Source organism: Prionailurus bengalensis, chromosome C1, assembly GCF_016509475.1.
Source record: "Prionailurus bengalensis isolate Pbe53 chromosome C1, Fcat_Pben_1.1_paternal_pri, whole genome shotgun sequence".
In the NCBI taxonomy this organism is placed as follows: Eukaryota; Metazoa; Chordata; class Mammalia; order Carnivora; family Felidae; genus Prionailurus; species Prionailurus bengalensis.
The window spans coordinates 191,862,597-191,882,864 of NC_057345.1; the positions used below are offsets into that span (position 1 = coordinate 191,862,597).

At 37.6% G+C, this 20,268-nt stretch overlaps 1 protein-coding gene across 2 annotated transcripts in view; it reads left to right on the forward strand.

Annotated features, from left to right (window-relative positions):
• The window catches only part of PARD3B (par-3 family cell polarity regulator beta), a 1,020,722-nt gene that overhangs the window by 530,699 nt on the left and 469,755 nt on the right, over positions 1 to 20,268 (forward strand). For both annotated transcript variants that reach the window (XM_043577601.1, XM_043577602.1), the window contains exons 5-6: positions 11,246 to 11,334; positions 20,045 to 20,131. In XM_043577601.1, coding sequence (XP_043433536.1) covers positions 11,246 to 11,334; positions 20,045 to 20,131 — 176 coding nt within the window. The remainder of the gene's footprint in view (positions 1 to 11,245; positions 11,335 to 20,044; positions 20,132 to 20,268) is intronic.

Consider the following 20,268-nt stretch of genomic DNA (forward strand, 5'->3'; position numbering starts at 1 on the left):
GGCTGGTGTGTCTAGATATTTGTTGCGCATCCACTCTGTGCCAAGCATTGTTCTGGGCTTGGGGTTATACAAGTGAACAAGACCACTGCTTTCATGGAGCATACATTTTAGCTATTGACAGCTTGACCAATGAGATCTTCTTCATGGGGCACAGCTTCCCCTTATACCACAAGCACTGTATTGTTTTAAATAGAGAACATTTGTTTTTGAACAGAAATGCACGACGGCTTCCTCACGTGATCAGAATACATGACCTAGTCTAGGTATAGCTAGTTATGCTGAATCTCCCCAGTTGTCTATTGTATCTCTGTATCTAAAGAAAAAAGCAAAGAACATGACACAACACAGAAGCATGGATTTTGCTGACTGCCACCCTTGGCTACAGCTGTTCTTTGCAGTTCAGACCTCTGCACTTTCTTTAAAGCTGTTTCCACATGCTGTTAACACCCAAGACAGCACAGCTGGGTCTGCCTTACCTACTTCTTTTCTGTGTGCCGTACTTTCACTCCTCCTGCTGTTCTCCTTTCTGCACATATGTCATGGCCAAGATTGCTTCAAGTGCCCCTTACGTTGTCTGAGAAGCTTCTTCCCCAATGTTTATTTTCAGTTGGTCTTCCAACATAAGCTAGTGAGATCGCTTTTTTTTCAACATTTTTTTTTTATTTTTGGGACAGAGAGAGACAGAGCATGAACGGGGGAGGGGCAGAGAGAGAGGGAGACACAGAATCGGAAACAGGCTCCAGGCTCCGAGCCATCAGCCCAGAGCCTGACGCGGGGCTCGAACTCACGGACCGCGAAATCGTGACCTGGCTGAAGTCGGACGCTTAACCGACTGCGCCACCCAGGCACCCCTCGCTTTTTTTTAAAACCAGAGGCTTCCAATAAAGGTGTCATGAAATAAGATGCAGGCATGACAAGATGAACGGCAAAACGATTGTGTGAAAAGATATATGGAGGTCATAGGAGAGGAGCAGGTGCCCGTGGAGGGGGAGGAGAGTTTAGGGCTGGATGAGAAGAAAGTAAAATGCCTACAGGATGGAGGCCATAAGGAGTGTTTTGGGGTGCCTGGTTGGCTCAGACTCTTAAGCTTCTGACTGGCTCAGGTCATGATCTCAGGGTTTGTGAGTTTGAGCCCTACATCAGGCTGTCTTTTGTCAGCACAGCCTGCTTTGGATCCTCTGTCTCCTCTCCCTGCTCCTTCCCTGCTCGCACACCCATTTTCTCTCAAAAATAAATAATCATTAAGAAAAAGAAAGACTTTTTATACGTCCTTGAACATGAATGAAGATGGGTTGTAAACTTGGTATCCCATCTGAGAATTATGAAGGGTTTTTCAACACTTTTGACTTTCTTTTAAAAACATTTTTGAAAGGTAACACTCAGCTAATCACACACATAATTCCTTGTGCTATTTTTTTTCCTTCCTGAAGTCTTTATGGACTTAGTCTATGGATTCAAAATATCCTGTATCCCATTTTCATAGCGAAGATTTTCATAGTGAAGCCCAGCAGGGAAGTGTGCCTGTGCAAGCAAGAGCAAAATGCACATGGAAATGAAAATTATTCTTTTAATAACGTGTCCTTTTATCTTTACCCTCTCCCAACCAAACCTGGAATTTGTATAGCTTTGCCTAAAAGCACATTGTACGTTTACCTGAGTCATACCTGATTGAAATATATTTAAGCCAGCAAAATGAAAACGATTAAGGTGGGATTTTTTTTTGTAATTGCTGAATTATCCCAACTTCCTTAAGTCTTTTTATATTTGCCAGCTTTGGGTGATGGTTTGTAGACACACATGAGCCCCCAATGGCATCAAACTGTCCACTTTGACAGTTCTGTATTCTAAATATTTGAGAAGATGGTACAGTTTAAATGGATTAAATGGGAGAGAAGCAGATGTTCACAGCACCTTTGAGTGTATGTTTTACAGTGGGAGCGTGATCTCAAGCAGACCCTTATGGGAGAGCGTGCTGTGTTGTTCGGTATTGACACCCTTTCAGTCCCATACAGCATTATCTTGTACCTCAGCATTAAGCTCAAGTGGTTTTGCAGTGGTTAATAATATAGAAAACTAGGGAAAATTAGCTCTAACTTGGGTGGGGGCAATAATCTAATTATAAACCAAAGGGGATCATGTTATAAATACATTTGTGGGGCACCTGGGTGGCTCAGTCGGTTGAGCGTCCAACTTCAACTCAGGTCACGATCTCACGGTCCGTGAGTTCGAGCCCCGCGTCAGGCTCTGGGCTGACGGCTCGGAGCCTGGAGCCTGCTTGCGATTCTGTGTCTCCCTCTCTCTCTGCCCCTCCCCCGTTCATGCTCTGTCTCTCTCTGTCTCGAAAATAAATAAACGTTAAAAAATTAAAAAAAAATAAAATAAGTACGTTTGTGTCAGTGTTGTATTGGAAAAAAATACATGTATTTTCCACTTTTCATTTCAGCACTTTGTGAAATGTGTTGGGTGTAAGAACAATGGATATTAAAATAGCGGTTGCAGAATCTCCTTGTTGAATTTCTGAACTTCTGCATTTCTAAAGATTTTAAAGCAGCCTTTCATTGAACATGTTTGCTTGGGACACAGCCATGCATTGGTGTTGGCCTTCTGTGGAAAGATCAGAGCAGGTGACATGCTGATCCTGACATCAATGGTGGTTATCATTTAATACCTCGATGAGATTGGTCAGTATGTCTATTCTACCCAGATCCCACAAATAAGACAGATCCCCCCGCTCTTTAAATTCATACTGGATTTTGACTGCCTGATATCAAGTGTATCAGGCCTTTATCAAGGCCACTTTATAAATTCCTACCAGAATCACACAAGCAAAAATTACCAACAACCCCAGCAGGTAAAATGTATAAAGGGTATACATTTAAAAAAAAAAACTATTAAAAAAATTCCATTTGTCTTCTGCAACCTCAGTCTGAATACTGGGAAATCGTAACAATGAATTCTAACTGTGCTAATTATTAACAATGAGAAGGAAAGGAAATATCCAAGAAAAGAGCATAGAATATAAGATAATGAGGTAGAGAGGGGAGGGTTTATTTCAAGTATGCTTCACCCCATGCCATACAATTGTTCCTCAAAAGTTATTTAGAATCAGTATGTTAAGAAAGTATAAAATTATATATTTCTATGAGAATTTGCTTCTCAGGAGAAGCTTTCCAAGAAACCAATTGTTCTAATGAATAATCACTCTTAATTGATCTCTTGGAGAATTTTTATATTTCTTCAGTGGGGGCTTACCTGCCTTACTCTGTAGCGTACCTTCACTAAGCACTGGGACATTTTATATCTGGAATGGAAATAGAAATCTTGTCTTCATTTTATAGATAATGAATTTGAGGTCCAAGAGATTAGGTGTCCGGTCACTAGGCAAAGCACTGAGAGAGCTCGTACTGGGAACTTTCTCCTTTGTCTGAGAGCTGAGCTTAATTTTACTACTATGCATTGGTTTAAAATGTATTTTTGTTAAACCTGTGCAAACTACGCAACATCTCTTGGACACAAACCAGATGAAGACAAGGTATGGCCACCTCTGTGTCGTCACTGGGATTTAACCTGGGAAGCGTGTCATTTCCAACTGTGCAGTCTCTGGGAGACAGTCCACTGGAAGACGGCTGGCTTTTAGTGTATTTTCCGAAGTCCAGAATCATTTAAATCCCATCCAGTCTTATCCCGTATCCATTCAGGTAACTTACTTGTGCCTTAGCAGCGTGTGTGTATGAGTGCACAACCACCTCATAGACAAGGTTTGGGAACTAATAATTTATGATCTAATTAATTGTATTCCTCCAAAATAACTTTTTATCTAAAAGCAATGGAATTAGTAGAGCTCAATCTTCAGAATAATGAAACACTTGATAGTTTTTCGTGTAAATAATGTATTTTAATGTTTTGTGAAAGGATGCTGTTTCTTCATTCCATTTGCATAAAATCTGTAACTAAGAGACATTACAATGTAACTATGTTAACACGCCTACACACAGACCTAAATTTTAGGAGACCTGGATCCTAAGTTTCACTGTGGACAAGACCTTAATCTTTTTGGTTTGGGCTATGTCCATGTGTAAAATTAAAATAGGACCTCCAAGAAATTATTTAGGATTATCAAGAATATGGAGCTAGCTTTATATGACATATTTCGAGATCTTTGAAAAAAGATAAAATATATCCAAGACATTATTAGAGTTTTTGTTAATGTCATTGAAGGAGAAAAGGATCCATAAAAATAATGTCAGCATTCATAGGTCAGCAGCTATTTCCTATGATACACAGATAAAAGACTGAACTGAAAATCAAGAATCCTAGATTCTGGCTTTGTCATTATCACAATAAACTGGGTCTCAGTTTCCTTAGCTATAACATGAACGGACTAGACTGGCTCATCAGCACCAGTCTTTCCAGTGCTTAATTAATATCATCAAGGATTTCTGAAGATCTGCACTAGTCGCTATATGGCAGTGTTTCTCAAAGTGTGTTTCCTTGACTAGAAGCATCAGGAACTTGTTAGAAATGCAGACTCACAGGGCTTACCCTAACCTACGACATCAGAACCTCAGATGGGCCCCGATAATCTGTTTTCACAAGGCTCCTGGTGATTCTAATGCATGCCAAAGTTTGAGGATCACTGTTAAAGATAAAATAAATTGTTCTCATTCTTAGGAAACTTGAAACAGCATTTTCAACATCTCTGATTTGAAATTCTTGCCAATTTCTAGACATATGGATATAGAATCTAATATATAATATATGTAAATAAAAATATGAAAAAATGCATATAAAGTCAATTATGGGCATGGTGAAATTGCTAGAAGTGAAACAGTTTGAGGTAGTATCTGTGCAGCCAACTGAGAGATTTCCCAAGGTGAGGCATTGCCCAAGGCATGAAGAGTATATATTAGGTCAGGCTTGAATAACAGCACTTGACTACCAAAATGCATGATCATTTCATATGTGTGCTTCTCAAATACAACTTGTTTTTACTTAGCAGAGATATTCTTGTTCTAAAATGTAAAAACAAATATTCTGAAATTATGCCCAGAATTTTAATTTTACCATTTACATTATGTTTATGTATGAGCATCAGGCACGTAACCTGACGTTCAGATCTTCTCTGTATAATTTTTCTATTACTCTCATTCTACAATTCGTGTGCGATTTCAAAAGAAACTTACAGTTGGCTTTTGAGAATGCAAATATTGTTATAATATGCACCTGAGCTTTGAAACATAACTCAGTTGCAGTTAAAATTTTGTGGGCAAGTGGTTTCAAATGTGGCGAAGGTGGGGGGGGGGGGGAGACATCAAGGCTGTGTATTTTCACCTATATGTCAAAGGCATCCGTCGATAACGGCACATCTATTTTCGTTCTCAGCTGAGACATGAAAAACTGAGCTGTAAAACTGTTTTTAGTATTGTTGTAGAGCTGTGGTCAGCCAGGGAAAAGCAATGAGAATTTGGGTAGCGTTTTCTTCCCGAAAAGTTTTATCAAGGGTGTTCAGTCTATTTGGGGATGTATAACTTCATGAGGCTCCATCCCGAAAACATTCTCCTGCATGAAATCGGTGACTTCTGCCAACTGAGATATGGAATGATAGCCTGGTGCCAACACCACGCTTGCCCTGGGGAGGAGGACCCTGCCCGGTGCTGGGCCCCCCTTTCATGCAGCCTGTGAGCCTTTGCAGTTGTTAGCGTAGTGCTAACTAAATGTAAACACCTTTACTTTCCAGCTGCTGCTAATTGGTTTGGGAATATTTATGTAAGTGTTGATTTTAAGGCTAAAAATAGTGCAGTGATGTTTAAATCCAACTCATTCTGGCTGTCAGAAATGCTCCCGTGATCCTGAAAGTGTTGCTAAAAATGTTCACTTTTTAAAAATTGTAGTAATCAAACTTGTCTGTTGTGAGAGCCACATAGGATATGTTCCCTGCTCTGATGAAAGAGATAAAGGACAAGCTTCTTTCAAGGCCTCTGCCTGGTCAGCCAGACACAACCTCCTGCTGAACTTTATTAGAGAGCAAAGAATTGTAATGTGGGCAAAAGGAGGAGGCGAAAAAAATTTTGAAGTTGCTTTATACCCTTGTATTCTATGCAGTGGAGCACATCTCTCTCTTTTAAGTTAACATTAAGAAAATAATTTTATTAATAAAATTAAGTATAGAGCTTCTCAAACCATTGACTATTTCTAGAGGCAAGTTTGGGGATTTGAAATCACATAATTAATATTTCTCAAGTCTAAAGTTAAATCTAGTGGCTGTTCAACACCAGGTGTTTATACCCCTCACTCTTCATAATCAGACTATTTTTGCCCCTTTACTTCCCAATTTAAAAGTCAGATTCTACAGATTTTTCTCCAAGTTATTTAAATAAGCTATGAGGGGAAAAAAAATTCATTTTTAGATATGTGTGATTTCGTGACTTTTCACCATGCAGTTTAGTGAAGGAAAAGCCCAAGTGCTCTTAAATTATCGCTTGTCAGATATTTTGCAATTTCTGGAAAAAGGTGATCTTTTGGACCCTGTCAAAAAATAAGCTGCTGTTGCCTATAAGTCTTGAAGCACTGCATGACTACACTGTTGTTGAAGTCAATTCGGAATTGGCTTTGTGTCCTTGCAGGAAGCCCCGAGCCTCTGTCCGCCTGCCCCATCTCTAGAGAATATCAAAGGATTCTGTTATTGCAGTATATAGAAATGATTTTGGCAAGTGACAAACACTGCCCGTTAGTGAGACGATAAACTATAGTAACTGTCCTTTTTTGATAGCTGTGGAAAAGCAAAAAGTTTTTGATGCTACTTTTAAAATAGAACTCTTGTCTTAGACATAGAAGTCTGTGAACGTGTGTGTGTGCCTTTTTAAGGCTGTAGTTATTGACACGATTGCTGTAAAACCACAGTCAGTTCAGAATTACCCTTGAGCAGGTTATCACATTGCAATTGGCCCAATATTGCTTTCAGATTCTAATTGACATTTCCAGATACTCAGAGCATTAAGTATGTTGTTGACATAAATAGAACCTTTACTTACCATCTAACTAGAACTAGAAAAAAAAAAGGTATTTTAACTTGTAGCATGTTGATTTGAACCAGAAAGTGTGTTATTTTCTTACCTTAGCAAGGGATAAATAAGAAAATTTCACCTGAAATAGAGAACAAAGAGGCAAAGATAGTTAAAATTTTATAACATATATCCCAATTTTTTCTTTGACATTCCGAAGCTATATATCTATGAAGAATTACAGAGCCAAAGAAAATATTTATTTTCGTTAATAGCCACTGTTAACCATTCATGGATGAAAAGCCTTTATTTATATTAAGATGCTAATGCTCTCTAAATTGATCTACAGATTCAATGTGATTCTTCCCAAAATCTAGCTAGCTTTTTTTTTTCTTGCAGAACTTGATGTTCTGAATCTAAAATTTGTATGAATATGCATGGGACTCGGAATAGCCAAAACAAAGTTGGAAAAGAACAAATATGGAGGACTCCCACTTCCTGATTTCAAAACTTTGTATACAACAAATAATCAAGACTGTAACACAAGTATAGATCAATGGAATATGACTGAGAGTACAGAAATGAACCGTTTTACAGTTTTGCTCAGTTGGGTTCTGATAAGGATGTTAAGACAACTCAATGGGGAAAGAATAGTGTTTTGAACCGATGGTTCAGTCACAGCTAAATATGCAAGGATTGAGGTTGGATCCCTACCTCACACTGTATACAGAAATTAATTCAAAATAGTTATATGCCCAAATACAACAGCTAACATTATAAAACTCTTAGAAGAGGGTCTCCTGGGTGGCTCATTTAGTTAAGCGTCTAACTCTTGATTTTGGCTCAGGTCGTGATCTCACAGTTCTTAAGATCCAGCCCCGCATTGGACTCTGCTCTGACTCTGTGGAACCTGCTTAAGACTGTCTCTCTGATCCTCCCTACACACGTGTGTGCTCACTCTCTCCCCCTCTCTCTCTCCCTCTCAAAAATAAACAAACATTTAAAAAAAAAAACCTCTTAGAAGAATATATAGGAGTGAATCTTTGTGACCTTGTAGTAGGCAATGTTTCTTTGATACAACGCCAAAAAGCACTAGCGACAATAGGAAAAAACAAAAGGTAACTTGAACTTCATTAAAATTAAAAACTTTTGTGCTTCAAAGGGCACACTGAGAAATTTCAAGAAATGTCTCCCACAGAATGGGAAGAAATATCGGCAAATCATGTATCTAAGGAATCTGTGTACAGAATATTTAAAGAACGCTTAAAATTCAGTAATAAAAGGATAAATATTTAGATATTTCTTCAAAGAAAAGGTACAGATGTCCAATAATCACATGGGAAGATGCTCAGCATCATTGGTCATTGTAGAGAAATGCAAATCATTAGCCATTGGGGACGTGCAAAATAAAAACCACTTCACACACACTATGATAGCTCAACTTTAAGAAAGAAAAATGAAAAGTACAAAAAGGCGAGGACTGAGAGAAATTGGAATCCTCATCTATTGCCAATAGGGATGTAAAATTGTGCAACACTTTGGAAATAGTATAGCGGTTCCTCAGAATGTTTAACAGAGTTACCATATGACTCGGGAGTTCTACCCCTACGTATATATCAAAGAGAAATGAAAACACATATGCACACAAGAACTTGTGGTTCTTAGCCACATTATTTCACAAGTGAACATTATTTCAAATGTTCATAGCAAAAGTATTTATAATCAAAAAAAGTGGAAATAACCCAAATGCCCATCGAGTGATGAATGGGCAAACAAAACGTGGTGTATTGATACAATGGAATATTATTGAGCCATAAATTGCAGTGAAATATTGACACATGCTACAATATGAATGAACTTTGAGAACCTCATACTCAGTGATAAAAGCCACATATCTTATGATTCTGTCTGTATAAAATGTTCATAAGACATACATTCTTAGAGACAGAAATTAAATTAATGATTTCCAGGAGTGGGGGTAGGCAGAATGAGGAGTGATGGCTCATGGGTATGCAGTTTCTCTTTGGGGTTTTGAAATTATTTTAAAATTAGACAGTGGTGATGATTGCAAAATTCTGTGGATAAGCTAAAATAGACTGTACTTTTTAAAAGGGTTAATTTAATAACCCTTAAATAAATACACTTTAACCTTTAAATAAATTAAATAACCTTTAATAAAAGGGTTATGTGAATTATATCATAATGTGCCTTCTATAAGAAAAAAAAATAGTAGGTCTTAAAGCCCCAGTGAAGCCTCTCAGTGCTTGAGGCTGCATTCCTGTTGACATCGTAAAATGTTGCAACCTCATGAACGATTCTGCCCCAGAACTCCCCTATCGAAGCCACTTCTAAATAGTTGATTTCCAGAAACTATGAGAGAGAATTGTTGTTGTTGTTTTTAATCCATTTAATTTGGGAGTAATTTATTACACAGCATTTGGAAACTAATACAATGCCATTCTACCTCATGCATTCGTTAACATTCACTAAATGAGCTCTGTGTGTTGTGTACTTGGCAGAGGACTAGACGTGTCCTTACCCTTCATAGCACTTCATCTTGTGTAAGAGGGTCAGGTAGGAAAGTATGGTTTCGACAAATGCAGCCATCAAGTGTTCTGACATGTGCAATAGTCGCAAGTTCAAATATTTTGTTAAATTGTCTACGTAAGTATTTTTGTAACCTGCCCAGCCCCTGTCTCTTTTCTCTGTAAGCGTCTCTCAAGCCCTTCATAATAATATGAATGTTTGAAAGCTTTCAAAGACATTCATCTTTTAAGATTTGGTGCCCTAAACTAAAAAGTGTTCTTTAGCCTTTTAGATTTTCTTCCCTTTCTTTATCCCTGTGGAAAAGAAAAAACAAATTAAAAGAAAGAAAAAGAAAAATCTAGTGTAGACCAAGTCCTCCACAAAACCCGCAAGCCAATGTGAGATGTCACTACTCAGTCTAAAAGTGAAATACAGGGGCGCCTGGGTGGCTCAGTCGGTTAAGCATCCAACTTCAGCTCAGGTCATGATCTCACGGTCCATGAGTTCAAGCCCCACATCAGGCTCTGTGCTGACAGCTCAGAGCCTGGAGCCTGTTTCGGATTCTGTGTCTCCCGATCTCTCTGACCCTCCCCCGTTCATGCGCTGTGTCTCTCTGTCTCAAAAATAAATAAGTGTTAAAAAAAATGAAAAAAAAATAAAAATGAAATACATTTTACTCATTTCACAATGACATGCTGCTTGAGTTGTGGCTCCACATCTTGTTTTCTTCAAGATATGAACCTAATTCCTTCATGCCCAACCTCTGACCTGATATATTGTCTTTCCTTGTTGTTGAAATGATGCTGTCAGATCCATGAATGTTCTGTTTACAGGTGTGGTTGTTGACAACAGGTCTTTCTTTCTCCATGTGGTTTGTTGTTTTGGTGAAACCTGAGTCCGTGAAGAACACTGTGACTTTGCTTCTAAAGAGTGGTGTATCTGCAGAACCGCTCTGTTAAAGTACAGCTCAGAAGCCTAACAGAAATCTAATGCCTTCCAAGTGAGATTCTAAATCAACTTGCTTTTTGGAATGCATTCTCCCTATGTGACAGCCAACTCAACTTTGCCACTGTCTTGGAGGACTCTACTTCCCTGACCCTTTTCCCTTTCTGTAGCGGAAGAGTGCTTACCATTTTAGAAACTAAGTGGTTAATTTTAGTTTCTCTCTGCTGAAGATCATTCTCAGAGTGAAAGTCTTATGACAAAATAAGAACTCCGGATTTCTTTTCCTGCCACAGTCCTGTTACACTTTTGACCGAAGTGACCTTTCCAGGCAACTTTTTTTTTTCCATGGACTTTGCTTTCTTTATATTTTTAGTGTCACCAGGGGGTGCAGGCAAGTACAGTACATTAAAGCCAATACATCACCACCTGTCAGTGGCACCTTCCCTTTGGTACCCCTTTTCCTTGCTGATGTAAAACACTCAGTCCCAAAAGCTTATGGTTGAGTAGCAGGAAGCTAAATGATGTATTCCACAGCTCTTAACATATTGGCTTGTGTAAATGGCCCGTTTGAGTATTTCGGAAACCAAATGGGAGAGAAAAGAACATTGAAAGCCCTGAAAAGATTAACACCTGTTTCCAGTCTTCAAAGAAATTGGAGCATACTGTATATATCTAGAGAAAAACCATTTGCTACCTCACATTGAGACATTTTATTCAAATTTTCAGTTCTAAATGCATAGCATCCACATGCTCATGGGTTTGTTTGACTACAGGATTCCACACAGAACTTAGAAGATGGAGAAGTTATGAATGGTGTGCAGACAGAACTCCTGGCATCGCTGAAAACCAAGGATGCATTGAGGTATTCTCTTTACGTGAATCAGAGTATTTTAGTTATTTCAGGTTGATGTTTGTTTCTTTCACAATTTGTAGCTGTTGTTTTTTTTATTTTATAGGGAAGATGAAGATAAGTAGCATAGTGGAGTGAAACCTTCCCAATTCTAAAATTAATTAGTCATTCTTTTATTTCCTTTTATGATATGAGAGCCTCCTGACAAACATATAGGAATGAGCCTCCACGTCTTTCAACTCTTCTGCAACCTGGATTTCTTAATTGCTTTTTTCCCCTTTGAACAACAGTTTAAAGTGAATTTTCGGAGTTCATTCTGGTTGAGTGTTTTACAGGGACGTTAGCTCCTTGAATATTAGTTTGCATTGTGTTTTCACCATCTTGCAATATTTTACTCAATGTATGTAAAATGAATCCCGTCTGTCACCCAGGATCTTTCATGTTTTTAATGTAAGTAACTCATTATATGAAGTCCTTTGCTCTCGCACTTAACCGACACTGCCTTTGTTCTGCACTGATTTCTAGTTCTGCCTTCGCTACTGCATGGGTTCGGCTCCCAGTTTCGCTGCTTAGCAGTTCTATGAGCTTCGGCGAGTTACTCATCTCCCTTTGCCTTAGTTTCCAGTCTGTAAACAGAAATAATATTAAAACCTTCTTGAGAGGGTTGGTATGAAGATGAAATGACTTAGTGTACGTAAAACACTTTGAACAGTGCCTGGGCCAGAGTAAGCCCTGGGGGTATTGGCTGCTGTTGGCTACCACTGTTACTGTTACCATTGTCACCATCGTCTCTGTTATGAGGAGGGGGGTGCTGATCATCACCACCACAACCACCATTCTTACCGTCATTTTTTCTAAGTTGCTTCACATTTTGTACCGGGAAAGTAATTCCATGTTCAATAGATTATTGGCTTCAGCGCTCAGAGGTGATGCTTCTGAGGTTGATAGTCATTCAGTTATTCATGTACTCAACCTATTCTTTTCATTCAGTCCAGTTACTAATAGTTGCTGGGCATTTTACATGGAGTTAGCTTTTTAAAAAAAATTTGTGATCATCCTTTATCACACTGAAATACTGTGCAGACTTTCCTGAGGCTTACAATTTATAGCCACGTGACATAGTAGTCCTGTTTAGATTATATTTCTTTGATTACTGAGATGCACAACATTAAAATTTTGGTATATGAAGTCTCCTGGGCACTGTCTTTTGAGAAGCTTGATAAGATTGTTTTTGGAGGTGGACATAATGAATGTAATACTCTTCTTCTATTTGCCTTTAATTTCATTTTTTTCAATGTTAGCTCTTGGTAAAGTTTGCTAACATCTTGGCTAAATGTTAGGTAGATAGATGCTGTTGAGTGAACAGTTGTTTGATTTATGCCTAGAGGAACAAAGTAGCTAAACTTCCTCCAGGTACAAAGAATTGAGAGGAACAGAGTATAGGAATTAAGAAAAAAAATCTTTAATTAAAATGTATGTATGCCTATGTATAATTTGATTATCAAAGCAGCATTTTTGCAAAAGTCTTACCACATTTAGTAGGCTAATAAATTGCAATTTAGAGCAATTAAGTAACTTCTAGAGACCCAGTCTACCCCCACCACTCTTGTCTCCAAGTTCTTAGAGTGCAGTGTTACCTGCTATGTACATCTTCCCATATTCTTTGGTGTTTTATTTCATGGTAAGAAACTTAATGTGGTGAATGCCAGTTTGGAGAAATGAGCTGAAATCAGGGTCAAGTTCAGAAAGTAGAGTAAGTGGAAACTCTCAGCACTTGCCGGCTCTTGGGTAGGATAGAGGGAGAATGAGAGGGATCTTAATAGCATGGAATGCACAGCCAGCAGCTGAAAGCTTGGAGATTATAATTTTAGGAGAGGACATAGGTTCCAGCTGCTATGGGATGATGAAGAAACAAATGAAGAGGAATTAGGAAGTCGCTTTTGGCTGCGTTCCATGGTCAGCATTCTCCTGGGGCAAGGAGAACATGATATCCCACAGAGCTTGGCCCAAGGAGAGTACTTTGGCCTCACTTCAATGTAGGTGACATAGAAGCCAGTAAATTATTTCCAGAGTCCATCTCAAAATGTTTTGAACCTATTCCTGTGTTTTAATTCCAAGAGTCACTGCTCAAGCCTTCTTTCCCTTTCAGACTGTTGTAACAACCTACTATCTCTTCTCTTGAATATCAATCTCTCTTTATCTTAATGGATCTCCTATATCACTACTAGATAAAATTTCTTAAAACACAGCATTCATCAAACCATTCCTTCATTCCTGAACCTTTGGATTTCATTAAATCCTGAGTTTGAACACTGCCTATGTGACTTTGGACTAATTATTTAACCTTTTGATTTTTTTTTTTTAATATGGAAAGTGGGTAACATGATCATATAGGTTATTTTGAAGATTAAATGAGATTTAGCACAGGCAGTTGTACTTAGCACAATGTTAAATGAAAGGCTGGATAAATACTAATTGCTACTGCAGTTATGGTTAGCACACATACTACAGTTTATTTTAACTGTCATTCTCCCATATAAAATTGGGAATCCTCCAAGGGATTCCTGACACTTCGTACAGGTCTTGGAACATGATAGCAGCATATTTGTTCAGTGAATGGTTAGAACACATTGCTGCATACATCATAAGCATACCTATTAACTGCTCACCCATTACTAACACATTTATTTAAAGAAATTTAACTGTTAGAAGGAGCTCTCCAAATAATCTTACAATATGTATGTCTTATGAAGCACTACTCAATTTATCTTGATCTTAACATGATGGAACAAGAGGTTTCTGTTGGGTGTTTGGTTTGTTTGTTTGTTTGTTTTTAATAGCAAGCAATATGTGCAAAAAGCCTTCGCCTCATTTCTAAATTCTACCTCATTCCCGATCTCAACCTATTCCTTGACACATCTCCAAGTTAGCCTCCTCCAGACTTACCTTTTTTTTCCAGGCTTAAAATGGCCATCAGGTTTTATTTTTTTGCCTCTGATATCCATTCATTTGGCAAATTATTGGGAGAGTCTGTGTCAAAGAGTAACTACAACAACAACAAACCCTTGAACTATCCCCGGGTGTCCATCCTTTATTCCTGTAATTATTATTCAAACCCTACTACCTCTCAGATTATTGTAGTGATTTACTAGTTCCTGTCTCAAGGACCAATCTCTATCTTGTCTTTCTCTTTTCTAATTGATCCCACATATCATTGCCAGATGAATATTTCTAAACCACAGCATTTATCACACCACTTCTTAGTACCAACACCTTTACTGGCTCCATTTTCTGTAAAACTAAATGTGCTTTTTTTTCAGTGTGAAATGTGACCTATCCCTTTGAGATTTGATCTCAAGCTGATGGTTCAACCTTCCTTCCCATCTTTTCCTTCCTTTCTCTTTGCTCACTAGCCTTTTTCTTTTAATATCACAACCAGTCTGTGTGCCCACAAACCATTCTGGTTCACTGTTCCTGCATAGATGGTGTTCTCTCATCTGCGTGCCCTCTCCGTCCCCTCACCTACTTTTTCTGATGGAAGAACATTTTGCCCTTCGTAGTTCCATCTAAAATGTACCTCCTTCAGGAAGATTTTTGTGATCTCGCTTCTCTGCCTGATGTTGCACTAATTTCCTCCGAGCCTCATTGGAAAGTGCCTCTGCTTTGAAACTCACATGCACGTAGTTAAAAATGCCTGCTCTATAGAATACAATAAATTCCAGTTTGAAGCCTGACTCTACCTTGTATAAATGATGTAATGTTGGGCAATTACTTTACCTTTCTAGGTATCAGTTTACTTCTCTGTAAAAGGGAACTGGTATGTTTATACATTTGATAGGAGTACATGTTATCATGCCAGAAGGCAGTTAGCACATAATAGCTTATAATCATTGAGAATACACTACAATTACTACTACTATGCCATTGCTTTGTATTATTCTTTCTTACCTGTCTTAACCTGCTCCTAGGTTATGAACTCCTCCGACATTGGCCTCTGTGTTTTCCCTGCAGAACATCCTCATTGGAACTACTACTCAATAAATATATACATTGAATTCAGGTATATTAAATGAATCCCACCACCATCAACAACAAAATAAGTGATTTACTCAGTATATTTTCATCAACAAGACATCATGACCAAGCAGACTTCCATGCCACCAACAAACTCTTCTGGGAGGTCTTGCTGTCTTCACTTCATCTCTAATACTGTTCTGTATGGCAGACCTGTGCTTTAGTGCCTAAAGAACACCGGCTAATACCTTCTACCCATTTATTGCCCATCATCTTGTCTATGGCACCAGTCATCATGAAGGAAATGTGTTCCTCACTCCTGCAGTACTTAAGAATATGTTCAAAGTCGAGGCGCCTGGGTGGCTCAGTCGGTTAAGCATCCGACTTGGGCTCAGGTCATGATCCCGCAGTTTGTGAGTTTGAGCCCCAGGTCCAGCTCTGTGCTGGAAGCTCGGAGCCTGGAGCCTGCTTCGGATTCTGTGTCTCCCCCTCTCTCTGCCCCTACCCCACTCACACTCTGTCTCTCTCTGTCTCTCTCAAAAATAAATAAACATTAATTTTTTTTTTACAGAATATTTCAAAGTCTCACTGAGGGGGCACCTGAGTGGCTCAGGGGGTTAAGTGCCCGATTCTTTTTTTTTTTTAATTTTTTTTTCAATGTTTATTTATTTTTGGGACAGAGAGAGACAGAGCATGAACGGGGGAGGGGCAGAGAGAGAGGGAGACACAGAATCGGAAACAGGCTCCAGGCTCCGAGCCATCAGCCCAGAGCCTGACGCGGGGCTCGAACTCCCGGACCGCGAGATCGTGACCTGGCTGAAGTCGGACGCTTAACCGACTGCGCCACCCAGGCGCCCCCTTTTTTTTTTTTTTTTAATTTTTTTTTTAAGTGCCCGATTCTTAATGTCAGCTCAGGTCATGATCTCAGGGTTCATGGGATCAAGTATCAGGCTTCATGCTGACAATGCAGAGCCTGCTTGGGATTCTCTCTCTCTGCCCCTCCTCTGCCTGTACACAAGCATTATTCTCTCTCTTTCTTTCTCAAAATAGATAAACTTTAAAAATAAAAGTCTCAGTGAAGAAATCAGTTGAGAAAAAAATGGAAAGTTTGAGATAATTTCCTTTTAACCCATAAACTTATTCCCTCAAAAAGTTTTAATAATCATCCTAATAGCTGATACTTATTGAACCTTTTGTATATGCCAGGTACTGTGTATATGATGTATATGTTATGTTCTCTAATTTTCTTAAACCAACCATTCTATTAGGAATTTATCTTTATTTCCTTATAGTCCAAATGAGGAAACTAATACTTTTGGTCTCAGTTTAAATGATTTACTCAGACATCTGGCTCAAAGCCTCCACTAAGATACACTTTCTCCTCTACTTTCATAAGTTAGTCATGATTTCCCTCCAAAGCAAGATATCCCTACCTACACTCAGTCCTGTCTCTCCCTTACCCTAAGTGAGTGGCCTGTGACTGAGTTGAATAATCTCAATGTTAAAAATGCTGCCTGTTTGCCTTGTGTGAGGAATTGGACCTGTCTGCAGCTCTTGTATTCTTTCCTCAAGCTTCATGTGTTTCTTCTGGATGGAACGACATAGAGCACTTGCCACTGAGTTCCTGCAGGGTAGCTGTCATGACAGGCTCACTTTTAACCTCTTATTCTGTACCTTCACCCAGACTTTTGTCCTAACATCTTAGCTAATAACAGGTTTCCAGCAATTACTTGAATCACTGCGGTGGTTGGATCTTAGAACATTTAGCTTGATTAATACTATTGGATTGAATGTTCTGTGACTGTCTGCTTTGGTTTTAGTATGTCTTTAGAAAGTTGTATAAAGTTAGCTGTTTAGATCCAAGCACAACTTTTAGCTTTTCTCAGTGTAATTTTTTACCCTTTACCCCTGTTTCATTTTGAATCTGTTTTTCACAAGAAGCTGCCAGTTCCTTTTTCTTTCCACTGCTAGAATATCCTCTCCACCTCATTCTCTAAATTTTCCGTTCTCAATCTGCCTCCAAAACGTAAATTAATGTATACGCTTTCTGCTTGCTGGTCCCTGAACCCTACTCTGTGTTTTGCCTAAACAAATGGCATTAATAGCATATTTCCACGTCGTAGTAAAATCTCACTTTCTGAGATTAGAATTCAAATAATTGTGTCTATCCCTAGTTGCTATGTTTATCTTTCATGAAAGGTGCATATACAGAGAATTCTCCAGAACTCCAGCAGGTACATATAACACAATAGTTTTGTTCCGCACTTTTAAAATAAATAAAAATATATGGACTCATCTGTCAAGCTTCCTTTTTCAAAAGCTTTTCTTTCCATCTTGGAATAATGGATAGCATTTTATGAAGAGCATGGCAAAACATGGTATGTATAAAACTTACAATGACTTGAAATATTAAATAATATTTAATTCTCTATAACTTCCTGAATATTACAGTCTACAAAACCAAAAGTCTTTTATGCTTTTTTTTTCTGGGATAATATTTTTACAATAGTAGTTTAACATTTGTCACATATCCTTCTTGCCAAATTATTGTGACTCTTGTGTATATAGATAGCATGGGCTTATTCTGAGATATCGAAAATGAGAAACTTAGAAAGTATAAATGAACCTTTAAACTGCATCTCCAAAATGGTTGTAGTGTTTTGAAACAAGATTGATTGCTTTAACAAATTATAAGATTAACTTTATTAAGTGAGTGTAAAAATAGAGGATTGTTAGTTCCTAAGGAGTAGGTATCAGCATAATACGTAATATTTATTATGTTTTACAGGAGGGGTTTTGAGCTAGGTAAAGAAATGTTTGCAAAACAGATAAGAAAATTCATAAAGCCATCCTAGAAATTATTAAGCTGAAATTTTGAACTCTATACTAAACACTTACATTCCAAAAGCCTCAATATAATACATATGAGTGCTGTCTATTAGCACATGGATATTTAATACATTTGTTAGGAAAGATTTGTGTTATGTTCTAAGTGCAAAACTATAAAAATACATAGTAAAGGTATAGATAAGAAAAGTTTTAATGGTTAAATGAGATTTTTGTCTTTGTTTCTAAAAGTCTTTAGAACAGTACCATTACCCTAGAGTGTTAATACTTTGGGTTTACTCTTCCTCAAATACCTATGAATGAACTATAAATTGGTTACTACATAAAAATTGTTGCTTTGTGGTCCATTAAAAGCTATACAACTTTCTCTTCCCAGTAGATATTTTATATTCAGAGCATATAATGTATACCTACATATAGTATTTCATATATATGTGTATCCATATAATATCTGTATTCTCACACTGAAAGTATCAAGAAGAATCTATTTTATCCCATGATATTATCACTCTAAGATTTGTTTTATTTTTAACTTTTTCTCAAGGCCTCTGATATAACCTGCTTGACTGAACAAGTTTTAAATATATCAGCAATATCTGAGCAAAACTCATTTGAAATTTATTATCAGATTGAAATTCCATCATATTCCACAAATGCTAGAAACTGACATGCTCTTTTTTACAGTTCCTAATGATAATAAGTTTGCAATAGAAACACATTAAAAATAAGCCTAGTCCACTGATGAGAATATATTTAATGTATTTATTTTAGATTGCTGATAATTCAGAGAGCACTAAATGCAGAGTGAATTCATCGGCATTTTACTTTCTTATGCTGTTCTCAACTTTCTAGCAAGGAGCCAAAATTTTACCATTTTCAATTTGGAACAGAAAAGCATTTGTAACAGCTGTAGCTCTTAATTTGACATCCAGTTTCAGGTCATTTTCATGTAAATAGGAAACAATAGAGACCTGCTTACAATTTCTATAACAGGGATGTTTGCTTCAACTTTATCATTTTTCCTCTGGCAATTTTATTTTCTGTCTGTGGGATTAAAGGAGCCAATAATTGTTCACGGTTATTATTTTTCATCTTCATAAAAACTTGTTAGTTCCACTCTTTATTACTCAAAGTTTCCCAATGTCTTGTATATTTCAGTCATACACACAATCCATTAATGTTTCTAGCTCATCCTCTCCTTAATCTGGAGTAGGTTAGGCGGGTCAGGCTTTCTATTTCTTTCTATAATACGTTTTCCCCAGGCTTTACAACTTCTTTTTCTACCTCTAAAAAAAAAGTAGGAGGTGAAAATTTAGAACTGTTCCATTGAATACAACTGATGCCTTACTGAAAGGCAAGTGTAAGTTTTGATTTATAATGCTCTGAACATGCCCATATGTATTACCAACTGTGGCTTCACTGTTGTAAAATGTAATTCTGTGCTTTTTCTGATAAATACATATTTTATTTCAATTTTCCTGTTCTGGAGAGGAGAGCCTACTTTATGCTTAAGCATAGATAGGCTTAATTCCATGTATTTTATCATCTGTAGAGTAATTTCAAGTGTGTCTCAATGGGGAGAAATTTCATTTTTGTGTACATCCTTTTAAATATGTTGATTTATGCAGATTAACTTAAATAGGAAGTTATTTTTGTGGGTCGTTATTTCCATTTGTTTCTCTTCTGGGGAAAAAAAATAGAAATCAGATAGTCTTAAACATTTTTATTTCCTGTATCTCGTGAAAATACCAGCAAATCATATACTCCTTTGATTTCCTCTCTGCTGTTGAATTTACAGTAGTTGTGTTTTGTTTTGTTTTGTTTTATAATATGCTTCTTTTTTTTTCCCCCCCTGCCCCAGTGATATGACAAGAACAGTGGAGATTTCTGGGGAAGGAGGCCCCTTGGGAATACATGTAGTGCCTTTCTTTTCATCTCTGAGTGGAAGGTAAGATGTTTTCTTTATATCAGAAGCTCATGCTAATGAAAAACATGACTTCAGCTCATTTTCCCAGACACATTTCAGAAGAGGATTAAGTGTATATCTCTGTTATTCAGATAGATACCTCAATATATAATGTCTGT